General features: G+C 38.9%; 2 protein-coding genes across 2 annotated transcripts in view; both read right to left on the bottom strand.

The window, feature by feature from the left end:
- The window catches only part of LOC140944616 (uncharacterized), a 2,399-nt gene extending 322 nt beyond the window's left edge, over positions 1-2,077 (bottom strand). Inside the window, exons 1-4 of the mRNA XM_073393735.1 lie at positions 2,000-2,077; positions 1,268-1,330; positions 454-665; positions 1-144 (exon numbers count right to left, since the gene is read on the bottom strand). The exon at positions 1-144 is cut by the window's left edge and continues 322 nt beyond it. Coding sequence (XP_073249836.1) covers positions 1-144; positions 454-665; positions 1,268-1,330; positions 2,000-2,077 — 497 coding nt within the window. The remainder of the gene's footprint in view (positions 145-453; positions 666-1,267; positions 1,331-1,999) is intronic.
- Positions 2,078-8,318: 6,241 nt separating this feature from the next.
- LOC140944615 (uncharacterized) lies at positions 8,319-16,631 on the bottom strand. Its single transcript, XM_073393733.1, has 3 exons — positions 16,602-16,631; positions 9,475-9,686; positions 8,319-9,166 (listed from the first exon to the last, which is right to left on the bottom strand). The coding sequence occupies exons 1-3, from the start codon at positions 16,629-16,631 to the stop codon at positions 8,701-8,703; spliced, it is 708 nt and encodes a 235-aa protein (XP_073249834.1). The 3' UTR covers positions 8,319-8,700.
- Between the last annotated feature and the right edge of the window lie 11,194 nt (positions 16,632-27,825).

The raw sequence follows: 27,825 nt of genomic DNA, 5'->3' as shown, positions 1-27,825 counted from the left end.
ATGCCGTACTTGTCAAAGCTGCACGTGGCTCTCCAGTGAGTGGATACGTCCCTTAGCGACTTTAATCTGGCCATCGTTAACCGGTAAAGGAACCAGTTAGGGGAGTTTTCGTTCACAGGATCGTTGATTGACAAGGGAGTTGTCCTGTCAATGAAAACAAAATTGTTCAAAGTTACAGTATTTTGATGACCCCGTTAGCCAACATACAAGTAGCAATGCCTGTTTTGTTTTTTCCTTCCCTTTTCTGTTTTTTAATGCAATTATTAAAAAGATGTGAGACGTTTTCGCTAAAAAAAAAAAAGCTACGCAAGAGTATCCTCAGCCTGACTGTTTTTTCCTCAATTCTCGTTTGAGAGTAACACTGCGACGTCAGATAAGCATAAAAGGGGGAGGGAGTGCCGTAACAGCGATGATCACACAATTTTGCTTTTATTTTGCTCATTTGAAAAGTACCTAAAGTTCGAGAACAGCTTGTTTTTGAAGCTCCAAGACATGACAAGTGTCCAGGCCGCCCCAGGTTCTGTTTCCATGTCACAGTACACAGTGAATCCACTCCCGGCAGCATCGTAAATCTTGTAGTAGCCACATTTCGTTGCGCCATTCTTTAGGTGATCTATGCATGATCGAGGTTTGGTCTTGTTTGCGTTTTCTTGGCACGGTTTTTCCTACCAATAACAAGGTAGTTGTTGGATTTAACTGTCTGTCCCTCTAACAGCTCCTACAACCTGTCCCCTAGGTTCAGAACTTAGTCACAATATCATTAGGCTATTTGATATGTCTGTCAACAGAGTTGCTATCAAAGACAATCATTTCTTCATTGATATCCCTGTCTTGACTTCTTTTTCCTCCCAAATCAAAGTGAAAGGAAGAAGGACCGCCTAATCGAAGGTTTTCTATCGGTCTGACAACCTCAATTGATTCAAAAGTGACCAAAAGTTTGTCTGTTAAATTGGCTGCTTCCAATCTCATTTCCCTTTACATGTTGTCGGTTATTCATTTGATAGTCTATTCCTTTCTTGATCTCAGTGTCTGTAGGACACTTCTTTCGATCTGTCTTTCAGAGCGCATTTTTTTTAGTAAGACACAAGTTAGGAAAAGTTCTAAATGGTCAGACAGTCACTTATCTATTCGTCAGATCTGTCTGAGTGCCTATAGTGTCTATCTGTACGCCCCCCTCACGGTCTGTCTGTCTGTGTACGTTTAGTTTGTTTGTCTGTCTGTCTGGTCTTTTATTTCATTATTCACTGTGTAATAACATACGTCTCACCTTGCTGCGAGAAGCCTGTGCTGAGTCCATTTGTTTTTTAACAGCATCTTTAATATTGTAAGTCTTAGGGACATAAAGTAGAAAAAGTTAGAAAAATGTACTTGAGCGAGTCATTTGGCTTAAACTAAGGAGGCGTTATCCGCAAAGACAGAAGCTACTTATTAATAATAGAGTAGTGTCCCTCTTTGTACTAGACTGCAACTTCTTTCCATTCTTCCTTTAAATTTTCCTTTTGTTTGAATCTTATATCAAGTCGTGAGCAAAAGCACATTCAAATTATATTCATCAAAGCCTGATACGCCTGGGGGCCGATAATTCGTATATGATTTTATACGCAATGACTAAGATGAGATGGTGAATTTTAAACCTGGTGAATATATATGACATTTATTTTTTTCAATCTGTGATACAGGCAGCCCTGAAGAGCGCTGAGTCGAGTACGGGGATGTTTTCTTCCAACCCGCTCCCTCAATTGCCCCCCCTGACCCCCAGCCAAGCTCATAAGTAGGGTCAATCGGCTCCTGGCAGGGGTAGGGATTTTTGTATGCCCAAAAATTGTATCTCAAGCCCCTGTGGGGGGGGGGGGGGGGGAGAGGTGGGGTAGGGAAGCAGTCTTCTCCCCATTTCTTCCTAAAAAAAAGAACTGGGTAACTGGATTATGTTTCCCAGAAATTGTGTATTGTAAAATTAATATTGTTGATAAACCGAAGGAAGCATCATTGTCTTATTTACCATTTCTCCTTGGCAAATAACAGCTAGAAGAAAAATACAAACTAAACACAACTTCATGATGGCCTCCTGCACTGTCATAGGATAACGGAGTGGACTTGTCGGACCCCCCGTGAGTTCACTAAAAGCGAAAACGAAAAGTGCAGTGAATTTGCACAAAAACCGCAGGTATACTGCAACTCCGACACTAGGCCTCTCAAGTCTCAGTCAAGGGGCTGAGAAAATTCAAAGTGATTTTTCAATCTTTTTACGTTTGCGAATTGACGAAAATAAAACCAAGTTTTTTGTTTTATTTGATCATTTTGGTGAGTACACATAAACAATTTTTAGGTCTCTTTACAGTATGAACTATTATGTTTAATTCTCCAAAAAAACCAATAACAGTTGAAAGTTCTATATGGCCCTTTAATACTAGACAGACAAGCATCCAGTAGTTCTGGTCGCAATTGACATCTTGTTTTTTATACATATTGTAGGGGTGTGTTCGAGCAACTCGCTCGCTACACGATGAGGTACCAGGAATCTGATTTATATCTTGGCCTTTATTCTTCTTTGACTTCAGCTAACAATCTTAATCTTCCTACTCTGCTAACTCTTTTCTACTTTTCTACTCTTCTCTGCTTACTAGTTCAAGTATAGTTATGCTGTAGCGGTTTTTATAGCCAAAGCTGGACACGTTTGGGTTAGCTGACCAGAGGAGCTCTATTGAATATCTTATCGCTTATATTGCAACAGGTTTGCTATTGTTAGCGAAAAGATTAGCCTACGCACAGCCGCAAGTGACAAGTACCAAAGAACCACTGAAGGTCAGCTCTAACACAACAAACACGACCACCTGTTGAAAACTAACATCTGACAATGCTAAGCGACTAACATTCCTAATATGGGAACAAGTAAATTCGCGAGCTAAGCATAAATTCAAGTACAAGTAAAAACAAAAGATCAAAACAGGAAAACAGTACGTGGACAAAACCAAGACTTAATGAAACAAAACTAAGCTTAAAAGATAACATAGATCAGTCTAAAAATTAACTTTCAAAATACTTCACTACAACATGCAACAGTATGGCCTAATAGAGCAATAGAATAAAACGTAGGGCCAGCTCGAACATTGAAGTAAAGTGCGATGATTGACTTTGAGGATGACAGTTCGTACATGTAAGACACTGAGAAACCCTCTTCGAATTCAGAATTGCCTAGTTAAGGCTCGATCGGGTACAATGTAAGATTCAACTTGTTTACTGCTCGCAATTTTTTCTACCTAAACGAAAACAAAACAAGGAAGGCAAACCCTTGAAGAAGAACATGTGTTTGAATTTAAGCAATATAATGACCAAATTAGGTATCCCTTATTTTTAGGCTTCATTATCAATCTTTATTTATACACGAAATCGTATCATTTTACATGGTCTTCCTAGGAATCGTGTTTAAAACTAGACTAAAATACTCTAAGGAACTATTGACTATAATGTTAAAAATACAAAAACTTACATTATTAATAATAAGAGTTACAATGGGTCATGGTGTATTAAAATAATCTTTCCCATGAATTGGAGTTTTAAAAACATTTAAACGAGGCAGTTTTCTAATCTCTGAGGGAATCTTGTTCCCTCAGAGAATCTTGCTTCTATAGAATACTTACCCACTAGTAAGCCTCCAATGCTAGTGAGATAGAAAGGTTGATCCCGTTGCCTTTATACAGCTAGATAATGATCACATTTAGGGCCTATATTGGTTACTTTCAAGGCGGAGCAATGGGCTCCTGCTCATACCGTATCTGCTCTAAACTTAAGGGCACTTTGTCCTTTCACCTGATACTCGGCGGTTCTTGTGAAGAGGCATTTGCAATACAGCGAATTGAAGAATGCAGATACTGATCAACTTAGGTGTTTGGAAAGCTTGCAACCTACCCCTACCCTGACCAAAATATTTTTCCCTAAGTGAGAGGTAAGCGTTAACGTTGAGTTAGGGAAGGCATAGGTTGGAAGTTTCCCAGAAGGCCTAACTTGATCCAAAATTTTGTTTGATGTTCATTGATTGGTTAGTGGCCAGTGAATAAGTTGACCTCACGGTGTTGTATGTTGAAGTAAAACTCTTCATAAAGATCCTCGACTGTAGACAACTTGATCATTTGTAAAAACCTTTACTACCCTCTCCCAACCCCCAGCAATCCCCCTTCACTCCCCGCCTTAATTCAAGCAAGCATAAAGGTGTGGGGGTGTGTTCGAGCAACTCGTTCGCTACACGATGAGGTACCAGGAATCTGATTTACATCTTGGCCTTTATTCGTCTTTGACTTCTGCTTCTTCTTAATCTTCCTACTCTTCTAACTCTTTTCTACTTTTCTACTCTTCTCTACTTACTAGTTAAAGTATAGTAGCTTTTTTTATAGCCAAAGCTGGATATTTTTGGGTTAGCTGACCAGGAGAGCGCTATTGAATATCTTATCGCTTATATTGCAACAGGTTTGCTCTATTGAATATCTATATATATAGTATATTCGCGAGCTAAGCATAAATTCAAGTACAAGTAAAAACAAAAGATCAAAACAGGAAAACAGTACGTGGTCAAAAACAAGACGTAATGAAACAAAAACTAAGCTCAAAAGATAAGATAGATCCGTCTTAAAAATAACTTTTATTATACTAGTACTTGAAAAATTTCTGCAATTTGATTGGCTTAGAGAGTGGTATTTCAGCTTAATTTGAATTACCTACATGTGAAAATTACAAACCTTTTGGGGGTAGTATTATTAACAAATAATAGATGATTTGTACGCGATATTTGGCATAAATACCACTTGTGACATTTCAAAATTGTCTCAAATTTCACTCGCCTAACGGCTTGTGAAATTACGTATAACAATTTCGAAATATCACGCGTGGTATTTATGGCAAATATCTCTACAAATCATGCTATTATCAATACAAATACTTCACAACAAAGGCATGATCTCTTCTTGATATTAACAAGGCAACATTTTTTCCTGAACGTGAACAAAAACGACTGAAGTGCACTCATATATAGGAACTTTATAAGGTATTTGTATAAGTAATGGCATGATTTGTGGTGATATTTCGAAATTGTCACTCGTAATTTCACGATCACGAGCCGTTAGAGGTGAGTGAATTTTGAAACAATTTTCAGTATCACGAGTGGTATTTATGCCAAAGATAACATTGAACTTAGCTAGCAGTTGTAAAAATGGCAGCCAGATTTGTTGATGTTTCGGAGTCGGAAATTGATCAATATTTTTATTTTCTCGAATAATCATCAATGTAATTATACCCGGTTTTTTGAAGAACCGGGCTACTAAAATATGTCAGTCTCTCGCACTGATTGGGGATTTAATGGCCCTTGTTACTTGAAAAGTAAAATCTCACCTCAAAAAGAAATTATTGAATACATAAGCTTTCATTTGATAGGATCGTCTGTCTTGAGGGTAACAAAAGTGAAGTTCTCATTGATCTGGAAAATAAGGCATTTTAAGGGACAATTTTTAGCGTCGGTGTCACCGATTGCAAAGCCATTTCCCCAGTTCACCCCATTTTTCATTGAAGCTGGTCTCCCAAAAACAATCTAAGGCAACACTGTTCAACAAAACCGAGTCCTACAACCACCAGTCTAACTGCTTGCTGTCTAGGAACATTATCAACAGAGTGGGTCATTACTTGCATGCAAACAGAAACAAACTGCATAAGAGTGCAAAAACACATCAAACTCTACAACAACCCCACCCCCCTGGAATTTAACCAGACTACCCCAAATGCACCCCAGATGATAGCCCTGTGTCTGTGCAACACCATGACGCCCAGTCAGACACAACCCTCTTTACTTTAAGGGAGACATTGAGCTTTGAAAGACAGGGGTAAGTCCCGGTACAAAAACTCAGCAAATCCGTACTCTAGAACAAAGCATAGTCTTTAGAATAACCCCACCCCCTAACAAACAAACGCGGAAATAAAATGCTTAAGATTATAAATATAGTGATGTAAATTAGGTCTATAAAATGTATGATAAGAACGTATCGCTATACCATAAGAATACAAGCACTAAAAAGAAATTATTAAGAGTGGCGTCTCTTATTGTCAAACAGTTTTAACTCTTCCCATGAGTGACCAACATCAATTTTCTCTTAAAAATTGCCGTAAATAGTCAGGTGGAAAGGTTATAAGAATTAATGTTATAATCACTAAAGAAAATACGCTTTGATCTTTTTACAAATTCTCTCAACCAATTTTTCGAGAAATCTATGAAGGCCAGCCTGGAGAATTTGTATATTAATCTTGGTCCTTGAAGGGTTCAAAAAAACTACTGAGTCTCTGATTGCAAAATCAAGGAAGGATATTACTTCTCTATGTTGTCCTTAAAACAGAAATAAATATGACACGTCACTGAATTTTCAAACTATTGTGAAGTATTTGACCTCACGTTGTTTTATTCTCGGATGATAAATCAAAGAGGGAACTAAAAGAATTTATAAAGAGAGTAAATATAAAGGGAAAGGGGATCATGAGAAGGTGGTTAGGAATAATGGTAGGAACTGGTAGACAAAATTTCAGGGGCACTAAAAGCCGCCCAATGTCAGTATTGCCCGAAATGTCTCCAATAGTTTTCCCTATGCTTTATAAGCCTTTTTCATTGGTTAATTTGGAGCCGCCGTCTGTTCGGATGCCTTAACAGAACTTGCTCCTCTCGAAAGTTTTAGGTGGCTTTTTCGTCTCATCCGAAACTATCACCCACCATGATGGGTTCAGTCGAAAATCCGAGGTCATGAAGTAGCAGTAAACTTTCATCAGAAAATTCTTCAGAGGGGACGCCTTGTCTTTATACTGAAATTTTCCGACGACCTTTTTAATTTTTAACAAAAATCGCAATATCTTGGGAAATTAATGTGACAAACACAACCATTTTTTTCCAGATAATCACCGCCCCAACTCTACAGAACTGATTTTCAATAACCTGGTGATATTTTAACTTAGAAACAAAGCCAGTTATCCAAAGGTGTGAGTTTTACAGCTCACAATACTGAGAGGAAAACATGTGCACGTGACTGTCGGCATTATTCCCTTCAACAGTATTGCAAAAATTGTTCTTCATTACTGCATTCTTTAGTTATTGTTACTGATTAATAAGTTATCATACACATTGTGGAGAACGTTTTCCAAATTTACAGTTACGTACAGTTATTTATAACAGCAACATACTGAAAAGAAAGCTCTCTTAAAACGACTCTTCATTTAGAATAAAGATGATGTGAACTGCGGAAATTCAAAGTATAAATTATGATATGATCGTCGCAGTGGTCGTTGCAATTTAAGCAATTGCAAATTAACATGAAACTGAAATTTCGGGACTTCAACGGGATTCGAACCCACGTTAAGATAAGTTAAGTTAGGTTAAGAATAAGCCTGCTCCCAATATACGGGTCTCCATAGCTCAGTTGCGAAAAGCGCCGGCTTTGAAAACCCAAACAATGGCCGGTGAATCGCGTTTTACCGGAAAAGCTGTTTCGTCTCGATACTTTTGACCAACTAGTTGGAATTTACTAGACAATTATTCCTCTCGCCCTCATGGTCTCTGAGTCAATAGCCAAGTCGCCAAGTAAATATAAGTCATAAAGGGTGTGAAGCTCAAAAGGGTATGGCTTTTGCACCGATTCGGTCTGAAAGCGGTTACAGACTTTGGCCATTTTGGTTCGGAATCTGGTAGTCTCGTTTTCGAAGGAACTACGGGGGTGTATGAAAGTATTTTTTGTTTCAATTCCTAAAATTCCTCCCTGGTTTTGTTTTCTTTTGCAAATTAAAGATTTTGTTAGCTAAACCTCAGAAAGAAAAAGAAAAGATAGAAAGAAATAAAAAGGATTCTGGTCTCAGTAGTAAAAAGACGTCATCGCGCAAGTGGCCTTTTAGCTGGGGGATCAAATATTATCAGGAAACAGCGAAATATTTTGAATGAATAATAATGTATTTTTGATACTGGACCCAAAGGAATAGTGCGTTTTATTTCCCCTAAGAGGCCTCCGGCCTACGAGAAAATTGAGAGATTCTACGGGAAGCAAATCGTACAGATTCCTTTGGGCCTGTCAAAGGTACCTATTATTCCCTGCGGCCAATCCCAGTTGGACTAATCACGTGGTCGGACCAGTTATCTCAGAAACAACACTGAAATGTAGGAGCCTGCAGGAAACGCACGGAATATTCAGAATGCAAGTTTCAACTTCGAACGTATTGCCCCTTGACTAGCAACAAGCTAAGAAATAAAGGAACGACTGAAGAAAACGCTTTGGTTTTGTAAAGAGAAATTTATATGATGAGACTACATTTGTTTTACATGTTTAGAAGACTAAATCAGAAAAAACCAGAAACGATAAACAGTGGATATGGTACTTTTTTGTTTAACTTATTCCAAAAACTTGAATCAAATGCCTCTGACGAAATTGTTTACTTTATAAATTTATCATTTGGTTACTTTATAGTCGTCTGTTCAGGCTGAGATAAAAACAATAAAAAGTGGGTTGAAAATGTACAGTTTTGTTGGCATCTTCCTTGTTTTGCGCTAACCATTCTTCATCTGTTGTTTACTTGTATTAAAGAGGTGGCACAGTTCAGTTAAAAGGTTTCACAGCCCTTACAACACAATGCGCGCATGCCAAACTCAAAGTAAATGCCTAGTGTTTACGCGCGAAATAATCCACCAGAGTGTTACTTATAGGCACCGAACCACCACTGAGTGGTAGAGTCACCATTCATTGTACAAGTAAACTTGGGGTTTGTATTAAGGTAAAGGCCAAAATTATCCTCGCTTCTAACTGCGCCGACAGTGGGGTTAAACTGGCAACCCTTTTCAGTGCTCTCGATGTGAGGAGTGTAACGAGCTTTAAGCTGGAAGAACTTAGCTGTCTTGTGAATTCCAATATGACCACGAATGTTGACAAGCTCGGTCTTAAGGCAAACACCGCGACCAAGGAAGGCAAAGATGTCAGCCTCCGCAAACTTCCCACGGACGTAATCTTTGTAGTTGTTGATGCCGTACTTGTCAAAGCTGCACGTGGCTCTCCAGTGAGTGGATACGTCCCTTAGCGACTTTAATCTGGCCATCGTTAGCCGGTAAAGGAACCAGTTAGGGGAGTTTTCGTTCACAGGATCGTTGATTGACAAGGGAGTTGTCCTGTCAAAGAAAACAAAATTGTTCAAAGTTACAGTATTTTGATGACCCCGTTAGCCAACATACAAATGGCTATGCCTGTTTTGTTTTTTCCTTCCCTTTTCTGTTTTTTAATGCAATTATTAAAAAGATGTGAGACGTTTTCGCTGAAAAAAAAAGCTACGCAAGAGTATCCTCAGCCTGACCGTTTTTTCCCCAATTCTCGTTTGAGAGTAACACTCCGACGTCAGATAAGCATAAAAGGGAGGAGGGAGTGCCGCAACAGTGATTATCACACAATTTTACTTTTATTTTGCTCATTTGAAAAGTACCTAAAGTTCGAGAACAGCTTGTTTTTGAAGCTCCAAGACATGACAAGTGTCCAGGCCGCCCCAGGTTCTGTTTCCATGTCACAGTACACAGTGAATCCACTCCCGGCAGCATCGTAAATCTTGTAGTAGCCACATTTCGTTGCGCCATTCTTTAGGTGATCTATGCATGATCGAGGTTTGGTCTTGTTTGCGTTTTCTTGGCACGGTTTTTCCTACCAATAACAAGGTAGTTGTGGGATTTAACTGTCTGTCCCTCTAACAGCTCCTACAACCTGTCCCCTAGGTTCAGAACTCAGTCACAATATCATTAGGCTATTTGATATGTCTAGGCCTACTCTGGGACCTAAAGTGGCCTAAAGTCGCCCAAAGTCGCCTTAAGTCGCTTAAAATCGCCTTAAGTCGCCTAAAATCGCCTTAAGTCGCCTAAAGTCGCCTTTAGTTTCCTTAAGTCACTAAATCATTCAAATCTTAACAAGGTTCAAATTGTCTTGTAGTTATTACTTTTTTAGTTTTCTATTTCCAGAATGCATGATTTCTCATAAAGTGTGTAATAACCCGTGTTCAATAATATTAGCCACACACCCACCCCACCCCCCACAAAAAAACTCCCACGGTGACTTAAGACCCATTAATTTCTTCTCCAGCCCTCTAATTTATACATTTAATTACTTTACACAATTTACTACACGTACTAATTAGTCGTAAGCAATACAAGAATAATCATTCCTGTATTGTTTATGCAAAAATGACAACATATAGTACACAACTTTATCCAGTACTTGTACAGGTATTTTATTAATTTCATCCGGGTGGTTTGTCTCATCAGTTTCTGAGTAAAAATATTGTTTAAAAAGGCATTCAAAGGTTCAAGTTCTAGCTAAATTACATTAAACAGTGTGCAAAGAGAGTAGACAGAGTAGTGTCCAGGTAATAGCCCTGGGGTACTGGATTTTATGATTGGGCTAGTGAACTGCGTTTTTAACTTGCCTGGCTGGCAAGTAAAGTTTTTTAGGGAATTCAGATTACAGAAGAACTGTAATCAGTCCCATTCATAAAAAAAATTGGGGTTAGTCAAAATGGCTTTCAGGCTAGTGTATGCTAGGCAAGCTGTAAAGCTGACTTTCTTTGCACCCCGAACAAAATATAGTTAAAACTCTTTTCTACTGCTTTGTGAGAGTCCAACAATAAAAGACATTTCAAGTAACTAAGATCAATACAGGTAGGTTGAAGGGAGAAAAAAAAAATATTATTGCCGCCACAACATTAATCTAAATTTTCTGGTAGTTAATAGCGGAGCTCCACGCGCGCGCGAAGCGCGCGTGGGCGGAGCCCCATTGTTAAGTAAATCTACCCATCCCAGAAAATTTGGTAATCACGTGACCGTACACCAACCGCCGACCGCCGACCGACCGTCCGTCCGCACCACAGGAAAACCAATGTTTACTCTCACATTTTAACTAGTTTGGGAGCCCAAGAGAAAACTAATTTCACATCAATGTTGTGATCAATTGACAGCTGTCAAAACAGGACATAAACTGACCAGTATCACCTGACCGTACCGCGGGCTCAAGTGTTGACCCATCGAGGTCGAGTATTTTTTTGAAGTTATCCGCTGATTAATTACCAGATTGAAATGATCGCAGGCTCAAGTTTATTTTTTCCAAGGATTCATATCAAATATGTTGTGTTTATGTCACTATGGCCCCGCACTATTAGAATTTTGATTTCAAACTGACTTCGGAAGCGAAAATTCAGCCAGTTTTTTTAAAAGTACAGGCGGGGAAGATAGACCTTATCTTACCATGGTCACGCGTTGGTCACGCTCTACGTCCAATTTTTATACTCTGATTGGTCAAAATTTGACAGGTGAGTTCATGCGAAAAAATTATACAGCATCTTGAAAATTATTTACTTTGACAGCTGAAGCTGAAGAGTTTTGTGTTAACTTGTAATGTTTTTAACTGTCTTTTTCTTCTGGATGTACAAAATGAAATACAGCTGCTATCAAGAGTCTTCTGTTATTCATGGCTGGTTTGTTTACTGGATTTTTGGTCGAGGAACGCGTCGCTTGTCAAAATTTGGTAATTCGATTTCGGATGGCATCGTTTTCGTTTTTCACCTTGCTTAATGCGTAAGAGGGTTTAAAAGTCTCAAGCAACTGTGGCCTTCCTTGATAGCTTTCAGGAACTGAATCTCGAATGGTAAGCCTGAGTAACTACTGTATTTGATGTTTGTTTTTGTTATATCTAATTTCATGAAGTCTTTTCACGCTGACAGTTTATGCGGCACGTTTATGCACGTTTGTAGCCGTAGTTTGAGTCAATGATCTGACCTAGTATCAGGTTTGAACGGTTTGATATAAGCTTACAGAACTTTAAAAAGCCTTCAGATATATTTGCTCACCACAGATAGAAAGAAAACGTTCCGAAGAATATTGAGTTATAAATTTGGCTGTAGAAAGAAAACTTTGAGCGATTTTCTTGCTTCGAGGAGTTCACCTTGGAAAACAGTAAACACCCGCGCCGTTAAGCCGGCTTATAAAGCTTCACGCCGAGACTCAGGATTTTTAGAGACACTTTAGTACTTGTCTTTATGAATGAAAATTGTTATCTCTGTAAATGTTTCACCGAATTATATTTCTTTTTTTGATTGTTAGTAGTCTCTCTTGCAATTTTAATCGCTTGTCTGTGCCGTTTGTTTACATCGTTCATAAACATCGCTTGCAGGAGTACTCAAAAATGTCGCGCGTATCAAACGCTTTATAAGATTACACATCGTTATAACTGAAACCATCAAATAACAAAAAAAAAAATAATAAATTCGCTATTATGTTGAAGCTTAACTCTATTAAAGTTCATTCAAACACTCGAAAACACTGACAGCTCGCACTATAGAAACGAGAACCGGCTGCCCATGTGGGTGATTTTGGAAATTTTTGAACGGTTTCGCTTTACGATTGATCGTCCTGAATATTGACTGAGTGCAATTTGTCTTGAAAAATTGTGAAATACTGCATTCTGTCCGAGGTCTGTATGATAAATAGTACTGTTTCACCTCAAAGGTGATGTATAAAAATTATAAAAGGTTGGTTTAAACACCCCCAGATTTGTTGGCAAGAATTTGTAAAGTAAACCTGTCGAACGCAAAAAAATTCGGCGTGATTTGTTTTCCAAGAATTTGTTTTCGAGGCCCAATCTACTGTGATCTTGACGTAGTTACTAAAACAAGGAATGACCTACAATGATCTACAACGACCTACAATGATCTACAATGATCTACAATGACCTACAATGAGCTACTATGACCGAACGTGTAACCCCTGTAATGAGCTAAAATGAAGATTTTAGAAAAAGACAAAAAAAAAGACCAGGGGACGTGTGTCGTAGTTACTAAAACAAGGAATAACCTACAATGACCTACAATGATCTACGATGAGCTACTACGAGCTACAATGAGCTACTATGAGCTAAATGAGTTAAAGTTAAAGTCCTACAATGAGCTACAAAATGACAGACACTGATGTTTGTCGTGTGTCACGCTTGGATGTGACACTAGGCTCATAGTATTAAATTGCCAAGCACATTTTGAAAAGGCAAAACAAAAATCGTGCCTGATCTCAGGTAACTTGAGAAACTTGAAAATAGATTATTGCAATCGCATTTTTACTGGTATAGCACTATTATACCCTGTATTGACGGAAGTCATGCAGGCACTCCCTTATTTGGCCTAGATGGGTATGGGCCGCTGAGCAGGATATGGATTTTACTATTTAGCGTTACAAACAGAGCATCCTGTTGGACCGAAAGCCATTTAAAGGGTCTTATGATGTCTTATACAGGCCAGGGTACTTAAAAAAAATGAACAATTTTTCTTTTGAACAGGGTCAGAATTTGAAGGCCTCCTTTGTTCATCTCTACCCTTACGTCCCTTGAAGATCCCCCCGGATCGACTGTTGGGGTGACTGTATTTGTTCAATTTGTTTGAAAAAAAGACAAGACAAAATAAAACTAATGCGAAAGGTTGCAAGGGATGGTTTGGACAAAAGTCACAGTATCATCATACATATATTATTACACTGTAAATTTATCTCCAAGCGTAATAATCAGAGATGCTGTCATCGTTAAATGGGCTGTCATGCAGTAGACTAAACACGTTACGTTTATGCACACATGTCCCCTGATCTTTTTTTTTTTTGTCTTTTTCTAAAATCTTCCTTTTAGCTCATTACAGGGATTACACGTTCGGTCATAGTAGCTCATTGTAGGTCATTGTGGATCATTGTAGGTCATTGTAGGTCATTGTAGATCATTGTAGGTCATTGTAGGCCATTGTAGGTCATTGTAGATCATTGTAGGTCATTGTAGGTTATTGTAGGTCATTCCTTGTTTTAGTAACTACGGTGATCTTGAATGTGATCGAAGATGTTTGCTATTTTTTGGGTGTACATATAAGGTTATCAATTCGATGTAAGATGTTTCACTCTAAAATAATTTAGCCTTTCCCTCAAACGTCACATGAATGTGCCCTTAAGTTAAATGATTTGTAGATTAAAAGTTTATTTTTTGATTTAAATTATAAATTTATTAATTGGAGCTTCGCTTTTAGCCCTGGCTAAATCTATATATTACAAGTCTAAAGGTCAATCGAAAGAAGTGTCCATGTAAATTATCGACCCAGATTTTAAGAGCAACTAATGATAAGTTTTTTCTCCAGCACACAACCTCTGATCTGTATTTACCGTCGAATTATATCCATCTATCATTGACAGAAACACAATCACTCTTATAAACTTGAACACTTAGCTTAGCTTGTACGTATACAGTCGTCTCTTTAGGTCTTCCCTTCCAGACAGAAATTCAAGCTTTGTACATCGAAGGTGCGTAATACTGCTCTTTGTTTATGTTGTCGTGATTGCTCCCTGCCAACGATTTGATGTAATCGACCATTATTGATGAAGAACGTAGAAAAGCGAAATAATACTGTTCTTTCCTCCACGTTATGGCCGCCCAGAAAGTAGTGTTTTGATCACGTGACTAACTGGTCTGGAGGCGGGGAGAGGGCGGGACCGAGAAACCATGGAAATTAGCTTGCGACTGAAGTGGAATTCTGGGAGAAGCAAAATGGCGGATAAAATGTTGTGCCTCGCGTTTTCGTTTAAAGATCTCCTTTTAAATGGAAATTTCTGACATAATTATGGAAACGTTTACACTTGGTACTGCCATCGGTTTAAACATGACGCACAATGCTTCCTTTTGTGCTGAGAGCGTAAACGCTGCCGCGTGGAACAGACCAAGCGAGGTTGGTTGAAGCTAAGCTTAGTTGTTTCTGCTGGTGCATAAATGCACTCATGAAATCAACCCGACTGGAAAGTTTCCAGAGAGACCATGGATAAGAGAGTACGGTTCACTAGCGAAGCAAGTATTTGGAAGTGTTTTGTTTGACTGAGACAGGAAAGGAGCAATATATATACGGCGAAAAGTACAAACTTTTTGTTTTGAATTCAGTTGGGAAAACATCCTCTTAGCCAAACGTGTGGGGACAAACATTGGCAGAGCAACTGCCAAGACATACAATGGGGATCGTCATTTCCATAATGTGCGATATCGATAAGTGATTTTAGATGTTTTAAATTAATTACTTAAATGTTTGTTGTCAAATTATGAAAAAAAGACACTTCAATATAAAGTTTTTGCTACAAACCAGCTCACAGTATTTTACAGAGATGTATTGAAATACTCTACTTTTAGGGTTTTATTTTTTGGAAAAAGAAATGCAGGAACCATTGATTTTTTGTCCCTTATATTATGAAATAATGCATTTAAAGACCAAGAGAAAATTTACCCTTTTGGTTGCTTCTAACTCAGATTTTGTCTCTGCTAATGTAATACTAAACCAACACCCTTGATATTAGCCTGTGCCACGGATGGAACTAAACTCTGGGTTAAGTCCATCTGCAAAACAGTGGCAAAATCCTAGTTCTGGGCCCCCTGTGTGTGTATCAGGATTAGAGAACATGCCAGGACTGGACTGTTAAAAATGCCATTGTCCATTTGCCAATCATGTTGAAGGGGAACTCAAAATGCTGGTAATTCATTTAGTGCATCAGGGCCCAGAACAAGGATATTAGAGCTGCTTTGCAAATTTTACTAACCACGGTTAGAATACACCTGCAACACAAGCTACCTTGATATTTAATGTTCAAAATATTAGGTAGCTGGGATTGTTGTAAATTTGGAAGACTAATGTAGATGTCTTCAAGACTGAATTAACTTATGCTACAACATTGTGTCCCTAGAGAGGTAGTGTTATCAGATTTTGATTTTGTATATGTTGTAGTTCATTTTTCTTTCAGTTAATTTTTATTTTTCCATCGTTTCTGGGTATGGTTATGTATGCTAATGAATTTAAAACAAAGGAAAACCACAAATTAACTGAAATTAAAAATTAACTGCAACATATTCACTAACATGTAACTCACCTAAATGTCACCTTTTTCTCCTTAAGTCGCCTAAAGTCGCCTTAAATTGCCTTAAGTCGCGCAACATTTTGACCAAATTTTCCTAAAGTCGCCTTAAATCGCCTTAAGTCGCCTAAAATTACGGCGACTTAAGGTCCCAGAGTAGGCCTATGTCTGTCAACAGAGTTGCTATCAAAGACAATCATTTCTTCATTGATATCCCTGTCTTGACTTCTTTTTCCTCCCAAATCAAAGTGAAAGGAAGAAGGACCGCCTAATCGAAGGTTTTCTATCGGTCTGACAACCTCAATTGATTCAAAAGTGACCAAAAGTTTGTCTGTTAAATTGGCTGCTTCCAATCTCATTTCCCTTTACATGTTGTCGGTTATTCATTTGATAGTCTATTCCTTTAATTGATCTCAGTGTCTGTAAGACACTTCTTTCGATCTGTCTTTCAGAGCGCAATTTTTTTAGTAAGACACAAGTTAGGAAAAGTTCTAAATGGTCAGACAGTCACTTATCTATTCGTCAGATCTGTCTGAGTACCTATAGTGTATCTGTACGCCCCCCTCGCGGTCTGTCTGTCTGTCTGTCTGTGTACGTTTAGTTTGTTTGTCTGTCTGTCTGGTCTTTTATTTCATTATTCACTGTGTAATAACATACGTCTCACCTTGCTGCGAGAAGACTGTGCTGAGTCCATTTGTTTTTTAACAGCATCTTTAATATTGTAAGTCTTAGGGACATTAAGTAGAAAAAGTTAGAAAAATGTAGTTTAGCGAGTCATTTGGCTTAAACTAAGGAGGCGTTATCACAAAGACAGAAGCTACTTATTAATAATAGAGTAGGCGGACCACAAATGCAAGCTCAAGCTCTGCGTGTGTCCCTCTTTGTACTAGACTGCAACTTCTTTCCATTCTTCTTTTAACTTTTCTTCTGTTTGAATCTTATATCAAGTCGTGAGCAAAAGCACATTGAAATTAAATTCATCGTCCATCACCTAGGACCCGAAAATTTGGGTCTAATACTTATCTCAGGAGAATAAGCGAAACCTGTCCAGCATGAAAGTTTATCTATTTTAAAACTTTCAAAAAGTGTCTTGCCGGACATTCAGAGTGGTAGCTTTCCTGTAGAAATTCGACTTTGAAGAGACGTCACTGGAAGCTACCGAATGACGCCATTTTACCAAATCGGGCTCTCGATAGGAAGGCGGACTCTTAATAACATGAACCAAAACACATGCAAAGTTGTTTGAAAGTTGTCTTATCCTTAGTAAATCGTAAACGTGGGTCTTATACTATCTTCTGATACATTCGAAATTTTTTCTCTGATTTTTATCGAAAAGATTTCAGGTATCAATCCAGTCTCAACTTCGGCTGTCAGTCTGAGCGTCATTGTCAAATTTAAATTCTGCGTTTAGTCGAAACTTTGCAGTGATGAAATGTGAATCCGAAAATAGAGCTCATATAATGATGAAGAATTTGACTAGAAACACGTATGTTTTTGCATTATGCTAAATTTCTAGTGTGGGTGCTTATTTGTAATGAGTTTAGTAAAGCAATAACAACAAGCCGTCGTGTATTAATTTGATTTCGCTCCACGTATACGTACTGCATTCAGCAAAACTGAAGTCACGCAACGATCACATTGACTGTGTAAGATTTGCCATTATGAAGCAGGTTTTCAAAGTTTTTAAATTCTTCTTTCAAAATTAACTAGAAAAGGTGTCACTGCAGAGCATCATAAGACAAGCTGCAAAAATAGAAATATTGCAGAATGCGTTAAACTCACGCCACTACTTATAGACCTTATACTGTAGAATATTAAGTTGAGTGTTAAATGAAAAAATATCCAGATATGCTATGGATCCGAGTAAAGAAAATAAACGCCCGGCATTAAAGTAAATCATTAATTGTAGATATATTTTTTAACGCAGCAACAGTAATCGTGAACGCTTTACATCATTTGCCAAAGATTATATCCTAATACAAAGTACAACTTAAAAAATCTGAATGCACGATACTAACTACGGTAATGTAAACATGTAATTTGATGTTAATGCACGGAAATTAGGTAGATATATTAATAATGTTGGTACAATACATTTTCGCAGATACGACGAGTCATGATAAAGAAACTTATGCAGATGTTGCTCTTGCTAATACTTGCTTGGTAACCAAACTTGTACCTACAGCTAAATAGGGTGCGTTCTTTTGAGATGATTCGGATCAGGATTAGTGATCCCAGATCACTTGGATCATGTTAGACCATTCGAACCGATTAATCTACTCTCGACAAGGATTTATCGGTCCACTTGATCTACCATGGTCCGAGTGATCTGGGATCACCGATCCTGATCTGGATCATCCCATAGAAAGTGCAGTCCATTTTGTTGTGCATATGCATGGGTTATCTTTGTGATCAGTCTTATTCTTCCATAAGAACTGAGCTAGGAAATTTGTGTGATCTGTAGCGAGAATGTTGTGTGATCTGTAGCGAGAGCGATGGGCGTCTGATGCAAAGTAAAGACGCAGAGTCGTGGGCGAGGTTCTATCGTGTTGGGCTGATCAAGCAACACCGTCAAATTCTAGATCTATCAACAGGAGAACAGGATTTCCCTCGATCACCTGAGTAGTACCAAGCTAGAACAAAGAAGAAGTTGCGTAGCGTCGAGGCATTTAGAGCAGATGAAGGGCAACAAAAAGCGCTTCGTTGCACCTGAAAGTGAACACTAACATGATTTCTATTGCTGCTGAGATTTCTGGCATCTGTGCTAAGGATTTGATAGGCAGTGAAGCAAGATATCGTTCTTTCAATGACGCATTTTGCGCATAGTAGTGATGCAACTACCGAGAGCTGGACCGAAACTTCCGGAAACAATTAAGGGACTGAGAAGGTTTACTGACGCTGTGTATTCTTTCAGTGACACCTTAATATCAAACGGCTCAGGGTCTTAGAATTTATAATTAAAGAAATAAGGAACTGTAAATGTACTGGCAGAGACGAGGCAGAGGCGGAGAATGGGCGTGGATGTAACAAAATTCCAATACAGAAACTTGTTGAGAATGGTATCTAAGGGGAAGGGTAACCCTGGTCCTAGGGTTATCCTAGCAAGAGGGTTCAAGGTACTCTGGTTAAAAGCAAAATTTCCCAGGAAGCCGACACGAGTCAAACGAATCAACCAGCTTAACTGATGTGTTTCGTCATGTGAAGACTAAACTAACATGCCTTGTAACGTCCAAGATTTGGACGAAATCTTGAATTCTCCATTTTATACACGTTATATGGAAAAAAGGTCAGGTATTATCATCGCATAAAGAAAATACATAATATTGTTCAGATGTTTAAAATCTAGTAAGAAAACTTGGCTAACTCATTCAAATTTTCATGAGTTACTGGTCATGAGTTATCCCTTAGCAGAGCGTTTACAAGGGAGGTACATTTAGGGTAACCCTGTTGCTAGGGCAACCCTATCAGGATGCTTTGTAAACACGTCGCGTAAAAATAATAAGTAGAAATGTGCGAGCGCTAGTTTAACCCTCTTGCTGTTTGGGTTACCCTCCCTCCTTGTAAACAGGCTCTAATAGAAGTGGTATTTTTTAATTATCAGCGAAATAATATTCTTGTATATCCATCCACCTTGTAGATAACTTTGAGTTTAAACGTCACAAAAAAAACGCGGCCGACCAAATGTTTTTGAACTGATGAGACAAATCTGTTTTAAATCTAGCGAAACTTCTCAATAAGAAAATAAAAAAATCGTTCCATTGAACTGCCATTGCCATCCGAGGAGAAGAATCTCTGCTACGAGTGGCTGACTCCCGAAATTACTAGGTACATACCTTTGAAGGCCTTTTGCAACATTCCTATGCGGAAGGGGACAAGAGCAGGTCTGACCCAGGAATAAACTTTTGTCCGCAGTTTCAAGAGGTTAGACTGATAGACAACTGAGTGCGGCTATGGGATCAGTTATAACCTGTTTAAGGAGGTCGAGACAGAATTTGGGCTGAAAGTAATCAATGAGCAAACTTTAAATCGCGTGCTTATCCCAGACGAAAGTAATCAACCCAACAATCCACCCGTGGCACTCATGGAAGTAGAATGCACATTCAGCGGGGCCGGGTGAATTTGATCCTTTTCCCGAAGCAAGACATGCGAAGAGGGATGACGGAAGAGAACCTTGGAAACAGCGGAGAATCACCTGAACACCCGCCGGCTTAAACGGAGGCGTTAGCGTTTTTATTCAACCAAGCGCGGGTAAACGGGGGAGTAACTATGACTCCCTAGTACGATCAACCAGCCTACGAGAGTGGGCCCAATCATGCTACGAGCCTAGGCGTATTTCCTTTGAGGCCCTGGCGTTAAATTGGAGAGGGCCGGCTTCTGGCAGCTAGATCAGCTGCGGCTATACGGACACTAGGACTGAGCGCCTCGTTCTTAAGTCTTATATGATCTGTGACTCTTGAGTGGGGGATGTGGATAGTCAATAAATTCCGGCGCTCGACCTTCACCATTACGACCAGATGACGGTACCGAGCTACCCGATGTCACCTCTTGGAACGGTCGCTGGCTAAGTGAAAGCTCCATATTAACATCAAAAGAGCGACTATCCTCGATCCTGGAGGGAAAAGTAAGAATGGATAGCGAGACGGGACGTTGTAGTTGTCGCTTGAGAATAGCTTGCTCCATCGCGTCAAGGTAGAAAAGCAACAGGACTGAGACTCTCTAGGAGTCGATGATGGAATGGCCAAATGCCTCGTCACCTAATTAGTGACCAGGTGTAATAAAAAAGGACGTTCCCGAGTACTGTGGGGATAGGCGCATTGGTTCTGGAATTCTTTCATAAGTGCAGCATCCCGAAATGCATTACCATGTTTGGTTCTAGCTACAGCCAAATTTCACCGATGATGTAAAATAATGTTTACTCAGTTATCACCCATATATTATGCAATATTATTATAAACTATAAATCAATGAATTAACCTTTTTTCTAATCATGCGTGCAAGCCAGTTTTTAGTTACAGCACCTAAATGAAAATGATAGTTGCTTAGATATTACGAGTTGTGTCGCTAAATTATGAAAATTTTAAAACACTAAGTCAAGTTCTGAAGACTAAACTCAGGACGGAGTGTATATATTGAGGAGTTAAGGGTAAGGGAAATCATAAAGAATATTTAAAAGATACAGATAAATACGGATAAACAAATATAATTTCTGATGTAATTTGTAATGACCTCTACAAATAACACTTTAAATGTAACTCTCCACAGAACTTTCGTTACAGCTAAATTTTGAATCTAAATTCTGTCCAAAATCCACCAAAAACCTTCCAAATTACATTTAATATTACAATTCACTCTAAACAAATCAACTTAAATCTACTTTGAAAATATATTTTGGCTTTTAAAGGTCTTCGAAGTAGTTTATTTGTATGTTTTCATTTTCTTGGGGTTCCCGGCTAAGAAACAAAATGGCGGCCGTCGGCAGCTTCCAATAGCGTATCTTCAAAGTCTAATTTCTACCGGAAAGCTACCACTCAGAATGTCCGGCAAGACATTTTTGGAAAGGTAAATAGATAATCTTTCATTTGGGATCAGTCTCGTTTATTCTCCTGAGATGAGTATTAGAATTCCCTCAGGTGATGGACTATTATGGGGGTCGGTAATTCGTATATGATTTTATACGCAATGACTAAGATGAGATGGTGAATTTTAAACCTGGTGAATATATATGATAATTATTTTTTTCAATCTGTGATACAGGCAGCCCTGAAGAGCGCTGGGTCGAGTACGCAGATGTTTTCTTCCAACCCGCTCCCTCAATTGCCCCCCTGACCCCCAGCCGAGCTCATAAGTAGGTTCAATCGGCTCCTGGCAGGGGTAGGGATTTTTGTATGCCCAAAAATTGTATCTCAAGCCCCTGTGGTGGGGGGGGGGGGGGGGGGGGGTAGGGAAGCAGTCTTCTCCCCATTTCTTCCTAAAAAAAAGTACTGGGTAACTGGATTATGTTTCCCAGAAATTGTGTATTGTAAAATTAATATTGTTGATAAACCGAAGAAAGCATCATTGTATTATTTACCATTTCTCCTTGGCAAGTAACAGCTAGAAGAAAAATACAAACTAAACACAACTTCATGATGGCCTCCTGCACTGTCATAGGATAACGGAGTGGACTTGTCGGACCCCCTGTGAGTTCACTAAAAGCGAAAACGAAAAGTGCAGTGAATTTGCAGAAACACCGCAGGTATACAGCAACTCCCACACTAGGTAGCCTGTTCCAGGCTCCGAGATGGTGGTGGAAAGTCGTTCAGTAAAAAGAAATGCGAAAAACGCGCTGGGGCTGGAGAGAGACGCCGCCACCGCCCCCTTTTCCAAGTCGTGCGCGTCGTATTTTCGCTTTGGTCGTTTTCATACGTTTCCCCTATACTATCTGAGAGCCTGGCACAGGCTACACACTAGGCCTCTCAAGTCTCAGTCAAGGGACTGAGAAAATGTAAAGTGATTTTTCAATCTTTTTACGTTTGCGAATTGACGAAAATAAAACCAAGTTTTTTTTGTTTTATTTGATCATTTTGGTGAGTACACATGAACAATTTTTAGGTCTCTTTGCGGTATGAATTATTATGTCTAATGCTCCAAAAAAAACAATAACAGTTGAAAGTTCTATATGGTCCTTAAATACTAGACAGACAAGCATCCAGTGGTTCTGGTCGCAATTGATATCTTGTTTTTTATACATATTGTAGGGGTGTGTTCGAGCAACTCGCTCGCTACACGATGCGGTACCAGGAATCTGATTTACATCTTGGCCTTTATTCTTCTTTGACTTCAGCTAACAATCTTAATCTTCCTACTCTTCTAACTCTTTTCTACTTTTCTACTCTTCTCTGCTTACTAGTTCAAGTATAGTTATGCTGTAGCGGTTTTTATAGCCAAAGCTGGACACGTTTGGGTTAGCAGACCAGAAGAGCTCTATTGAATATCTTATCGCTTATATTGCAACAGGTCTGCTATTGTTAGGGAAAAGATTAGCCTACGCACAGCCGCAACTGACAAGTACCAAAGAACCACTGAAGGTCAGCTCTAACACAAAAAACACGACCACCTGTTGAAAACTAACATCTGACAATGCTAAGCGAATAACATTCCTAATATGGCAATAAGTAAATTCGCAAGATAAGCATAAATTCAAGTACAAGTTAAAAACAAAAGATCAAAACAGGAAAACAGTACGTGGACAAAACCAAGACTTAATGAAACAAAACTAAGCTTAAAAGATAAGATAGATCCGTCTAAAAATTGACTTTCAAAATACTTCACAACAACATGCAACAGTATGGCCTAATAGAGCAATAGAATAAAACGTAGGGCCAGCTTGAACATTGAAGTAAAGTGGGATGATTGACTTTTAGGATGACAGTTCGTACATGTAAGACACTGAGAAACCCTCTTCGAATTCAGAATTGCGTAGTTAAGGCTCGATCGGGTACAATGTAAGATTCAACTTGTTTACTGCTCGCAATTTTTTCTACCTAAACGAAAACAAAACAAGGAAGGCAAACCCTTGAAGAAGAACATGTGTTTGAATTTAAGAAATATAATGACCAAATTAGGTACCCCTTATTGTTAGGCTTCATCATCAATCTTTATTTATACACGAAATCGTATCATTTTACATGGTCTTCCTAGGAATCGTGTTTAAAACTAGACTAAAATACTCTAAGGAACTATTGACAATAATGTTAAAAATACAAAAACTTACATTATTAATAATAAGAGTTACAATGGGTCATGGTGTATTAAAATAATCTTTCCCATGAATTGGAGTTTTAAAAACATTTAAACTAGGCAGTTTTCTAATCTCTGAGGGAATCTTGTTCCCCCAGAGAATCTTGCTTCTATAGAATACTTACCCACTAGTAAGCCTCAAATGCTAGTGAGATAGAAGGGTTGATCCCGTTGCCTTTATACAGCTAGATAATGATCACATTTAGGGCCTATATTGGTTACTTTCAAGGCGGAGCCATGGGCTCCTGCTCATACCTTATCTGCTTTAAACTTAAGTGCACTTTGTCCTTTCACCTGATACTCGGCGGTTCTTGTGAAGGGCAATACAGCGAATTGAAGAATGCAGATACTGCTCAACTTAGGTGTTTGGGAAGCTTGCAACCTACCCCTCCCCTAACCAAAATATTTTGCCCCAAGTGAGAAGTAAACGTTAACGTTGAGTTAGGGAAGGCATAGGTTGGCAGTTTCCCAGAAGGCCTAACTTGATCCATAATTTTGTTTGATGTTCATTGATTGGTTAGTGGCCAGTGAATGAGTTGACCTCACGGTGTTGTATGTTCAGGTAAAACTCTTCATAAAGATCCTCGACTGTAGACGACTCGATCATTTGTCAAAACCTTTACTACCCTCTCCCAACTCCCAGCAACCCCCCCCCCCTACTCCCCGCCTTAATTCAAGCAAGCATAAAGGTGTGGGGGTGTGTTCGAGCAACTCGCTCGCTACACGATGAGGTACCAGGAATCTGATTTACATCTTGGCCTTTATTCGTCTTTGACTTCTGCTTCTTCTTAATCTTCCTACTCTTCTAACTCCTTTCTACTTTTCTACTCTTCTCTACTTACTAGTTAAAGTATAGTAGCGGTTTTTATAGCCAAAGCTTGACATGTTTGGGTTAGCTGACCAGGAGAGCGCTATTGAATATCTTATCGCTTATATTGCAACAGGTGTGCTCTATTGAATATCTATATATATAGTATATTCGCGAGCTGAGCATAAATTCAAGTACAAGTAAAAACAAAAGATCAAAACAGGAAAACAGTACGTGGTCAAAAACAAGACTTAATGAAACAAAAACTAAGCTTAAAAGATTAGATAGATCCGTATTAAAATAACTTTTATTATACTAGTACATGAGAAATTTCTGCAATTTGATTGGCTTAGAGCAGTGGTATTTCAGCTTAATTTGAAATACCTACATGTGAAAATTACAAACCTTTTCGGGTAGTATTATTAACAAATAATAGATGATTTGTACGCGATATTTGGCATAAATACCACTTGTGACATTTCAAAATTGTCTCAAATTTCACTCGCCTAACGGCTTGTGAAATTACGTATAACAATTTCGAAATATCACGCGTGGTATTTATGGCAAATATCTCTACAAATCATGCTATTATCAATACAAATACTTCACAACAAAGGCATGATCTCTTCTTGATATTTGACTCACAAGGCAACATTTTTCTGAACGTGAACAAAAACGACTGAAGTGCACTTTTATAGAGGAACTTTATACGGTATTTGTTTAGGTAATGGCATGATTTGTGGTGATATTTCGAAATTGTCACTCGTAATTTCACGATCACGAGCCGTTAGAGGTGAGTGAATTTTGAAACAATTTTAAGTATCACGAGTGGTATTTATGCCAAAGATCACGCACAAATCATGCTATTATTTGGTTTTAGTATACTTACATTGATGATTATCGAAAATAGAGCGCCATCATTGGCTAGGAGCTTCGCTTTATCACGCTATAATCACCGCGCGGTGATTATAACATTGAACTTAGCTAGCAGTTTTAAAAATAGCATCCAAATTTGTTGATGTTTCGGAGTCGGAAATTGATCAATATTTTTATTTTCTCGAATAATCATCAATGTAATTATACCTGGTTTTATGAAGAACCGGGCTACTAAAATATGTCAGTCTCTCGCACTGATTGGGGATTTAATGGCCCTTGTTACTTGGAAAGTAAAATCTCACCTCAAAAAGAAATTATTGAATACATAAGCTTTCATTTGATAGGATCGTCTGTCTTGAAGGTAACAAAAGTGAAGTTCTCATTGATCTGGAAAATAAGGCATTTTTAAGGGCAATTTTTAACGTCGGTGTCACCGATTGCAAAGCCATTTCCCCAGTTCACCCCATTTTTCATTGAAGCTGGTCTCCCAAAAACAATCTAAGGCAACACTGTTCAACAAAACCGAGTCCTACAACCACCAGTCTAACTGCTTGCTGTCTAGGAACATTATCAACAGAGTGGGTCATTGCTTGCATGTAAACAGAAAAAAACTGCATAAGAGTGCAAAAACACATCAAACTCTACAACAACCCCACCCCCCTGGAATTTAACCAGACTACCCCAAATGCACCCCAGATGATAGCCCTGTGTCTGTGCAACACCATGACGCCCAGCCAGACACAACCCTCTTTACTTTAAGGGAGACATTGAGCTTTGAAAGACAGGGGTAAGTCCCGGCACAAAAACTCAGCAAATCCGTACTCTAGCACAAAGCATAAGCATAGTCTTTAGAATAACCCCACCCCCTAGAATTTAACCAAGCTACCCCAAATGCATGCCAGATGATAGCCCTGTGTCTGTGCAACAACATGACGCACTGCCAGACACAACCCCCTCTTAATTTGAGGGAGATATCGAGCTTTGAAAGACAGGGGTAAGCTCGGGTACAAAAACTCAGCAAATCCGCACTCTCGCACAAAGCATAGTCTTTAGAACAACCCCACTCCCTGGAATTTAACCAGACTACCCCAAATGCACCCCAGATGATAGCCCTGTGTCTGTGCAACAACATGACACCCATGTTGTTTGGGAATTTTTTGCTGGTGGAACCCGGGATCCACATAGCCTCCCAAGCAGACGTTCTCGTGACGAACCCCTTGAATGTCTGCATGGGAGGCTAGAATCCACAGTGTGAAATCTAGAATCCAAGACTGTCATGGATTACCTTTTTATGGGGGCCAGAAGATGAACTCACACTCGCTGGATGAAATTCTGAGGATTTGTTAACAACTGGATACATGCCAAGACGCGTTGATTATTGATGAAAACGGGAACGAGCTGTTCTTAACGAAAACGTTTTGCTTGAGCTTTCCGTCAGTAGTTTTACATGGATTTGGTTGTGTTATTAATAAAAAGTCACTTTTCATGTGGCGTGATCGAGTTTGATTGACTGCTCATCAGTAAATCTGCTAATGATTGGATAAAACCTACAGGAGGAAAATTCCTCCTGTAAATTTGGCGCAATGCAGGGGATCTGCCTCGTACCCAGACGACTCTCTCTCGATAAAAATGTGCGCGCAAACCAAGGCGGGAAGGAAACAGCCTGCCATCTCGCGTTTCGCGCTCGCCTCTACCAAGCGAAAAACGGAGCGCCTGAGGAGGAGGCTGGCAGGGAATAAAAGTCCTTCTACCGTAACCGGAAATGAGAAGCGAAGGACTTTGAGAAAGTTACCGAACTGAGAGCTATACAGCTTAGTACTGAAATGTCCATCAAAAGCCAAAAAAGGAGATTACTAGCTTATTAAAGGTGAAAATAGATAGAAGGGAAAGCTAAAGGACTGAATAGTCTAGGAGGCAGTGAACATTTTTTTGTTGTAAACGGATTCGCGAAATTTTATCCTATGCACAGGCTTGAACTGCTAAGGCTCTAATTATTAAGGACTGTGAAAAATAGGCGGGGAGGTTGGTTCAACTTGCAAACAACGGCTTGAATAGTTACGGTTCTTTTTGGCCAGAACTGGACCGAAAACGGCTTCACTCACTAGAAAAATTCCCAGGGGCGAATGGGTTATCGCCCGCCTAGGCAAAATATACAACGAATTTAAACAAAGTGTTGAGCAACTCCTTTCTTCGAAATAAAAATAAAAAACGGAATATTTCACATTATGCCAAATGAAATCTGTTGTTCTTTGCAACGTTTCTTAGCCATCGCATTAAAATTGTATTATTAAACCAGACACTTGCATGGATGGGTTGAGTTTTCATTCCCTTTAATCAAGCTGAGACATATAAGCACTGGAAACTAGTTATAATTGTAGATCTAATTCCTTTCTAATGTTTAGATACCTTTTATACCAGAAACACA

This window comes from Porites lutea, chromosome 7 (assembly GCF_958299795.1).
Source record: "Porites lutea chromosome 7, jaPorLute2.1, whole genome shotgun sequence".
NCBI lineage: Eukaryota > Metazoa > Cnidaria > Anthozoa > Scleractinia > Poritidae > Porites > Porites lutea.
Note: the sequence above shows the minus strand (reverse complement) of the source record. Positions and strands in the feature narration are given on the sequence as shown.

Bases quoted from the DNA above. Each gene is read 5' to 3' on its own strand.
- LOC140944615 (XM_073393733.1), bottom strand. From the start codon at position 16,631: ATGGACTCAGCACAGTCTTCTCGCAGCAAG. The intron at 9,687-16,601 runs GTGAGACGTATG...TGTTATTGGTAG, and splicing joins CACAGTCTTCTCGCAGCAAG to GAAAAACCGTGCCAAGAAAA. The intron at 9,167-9,474 runs GTACTTTTCAAA...TTTCTTTGACAG, and splicing joins AAGCTGTTCTCGAACTTTAG to GACAACTCCCTTGTCAATCA.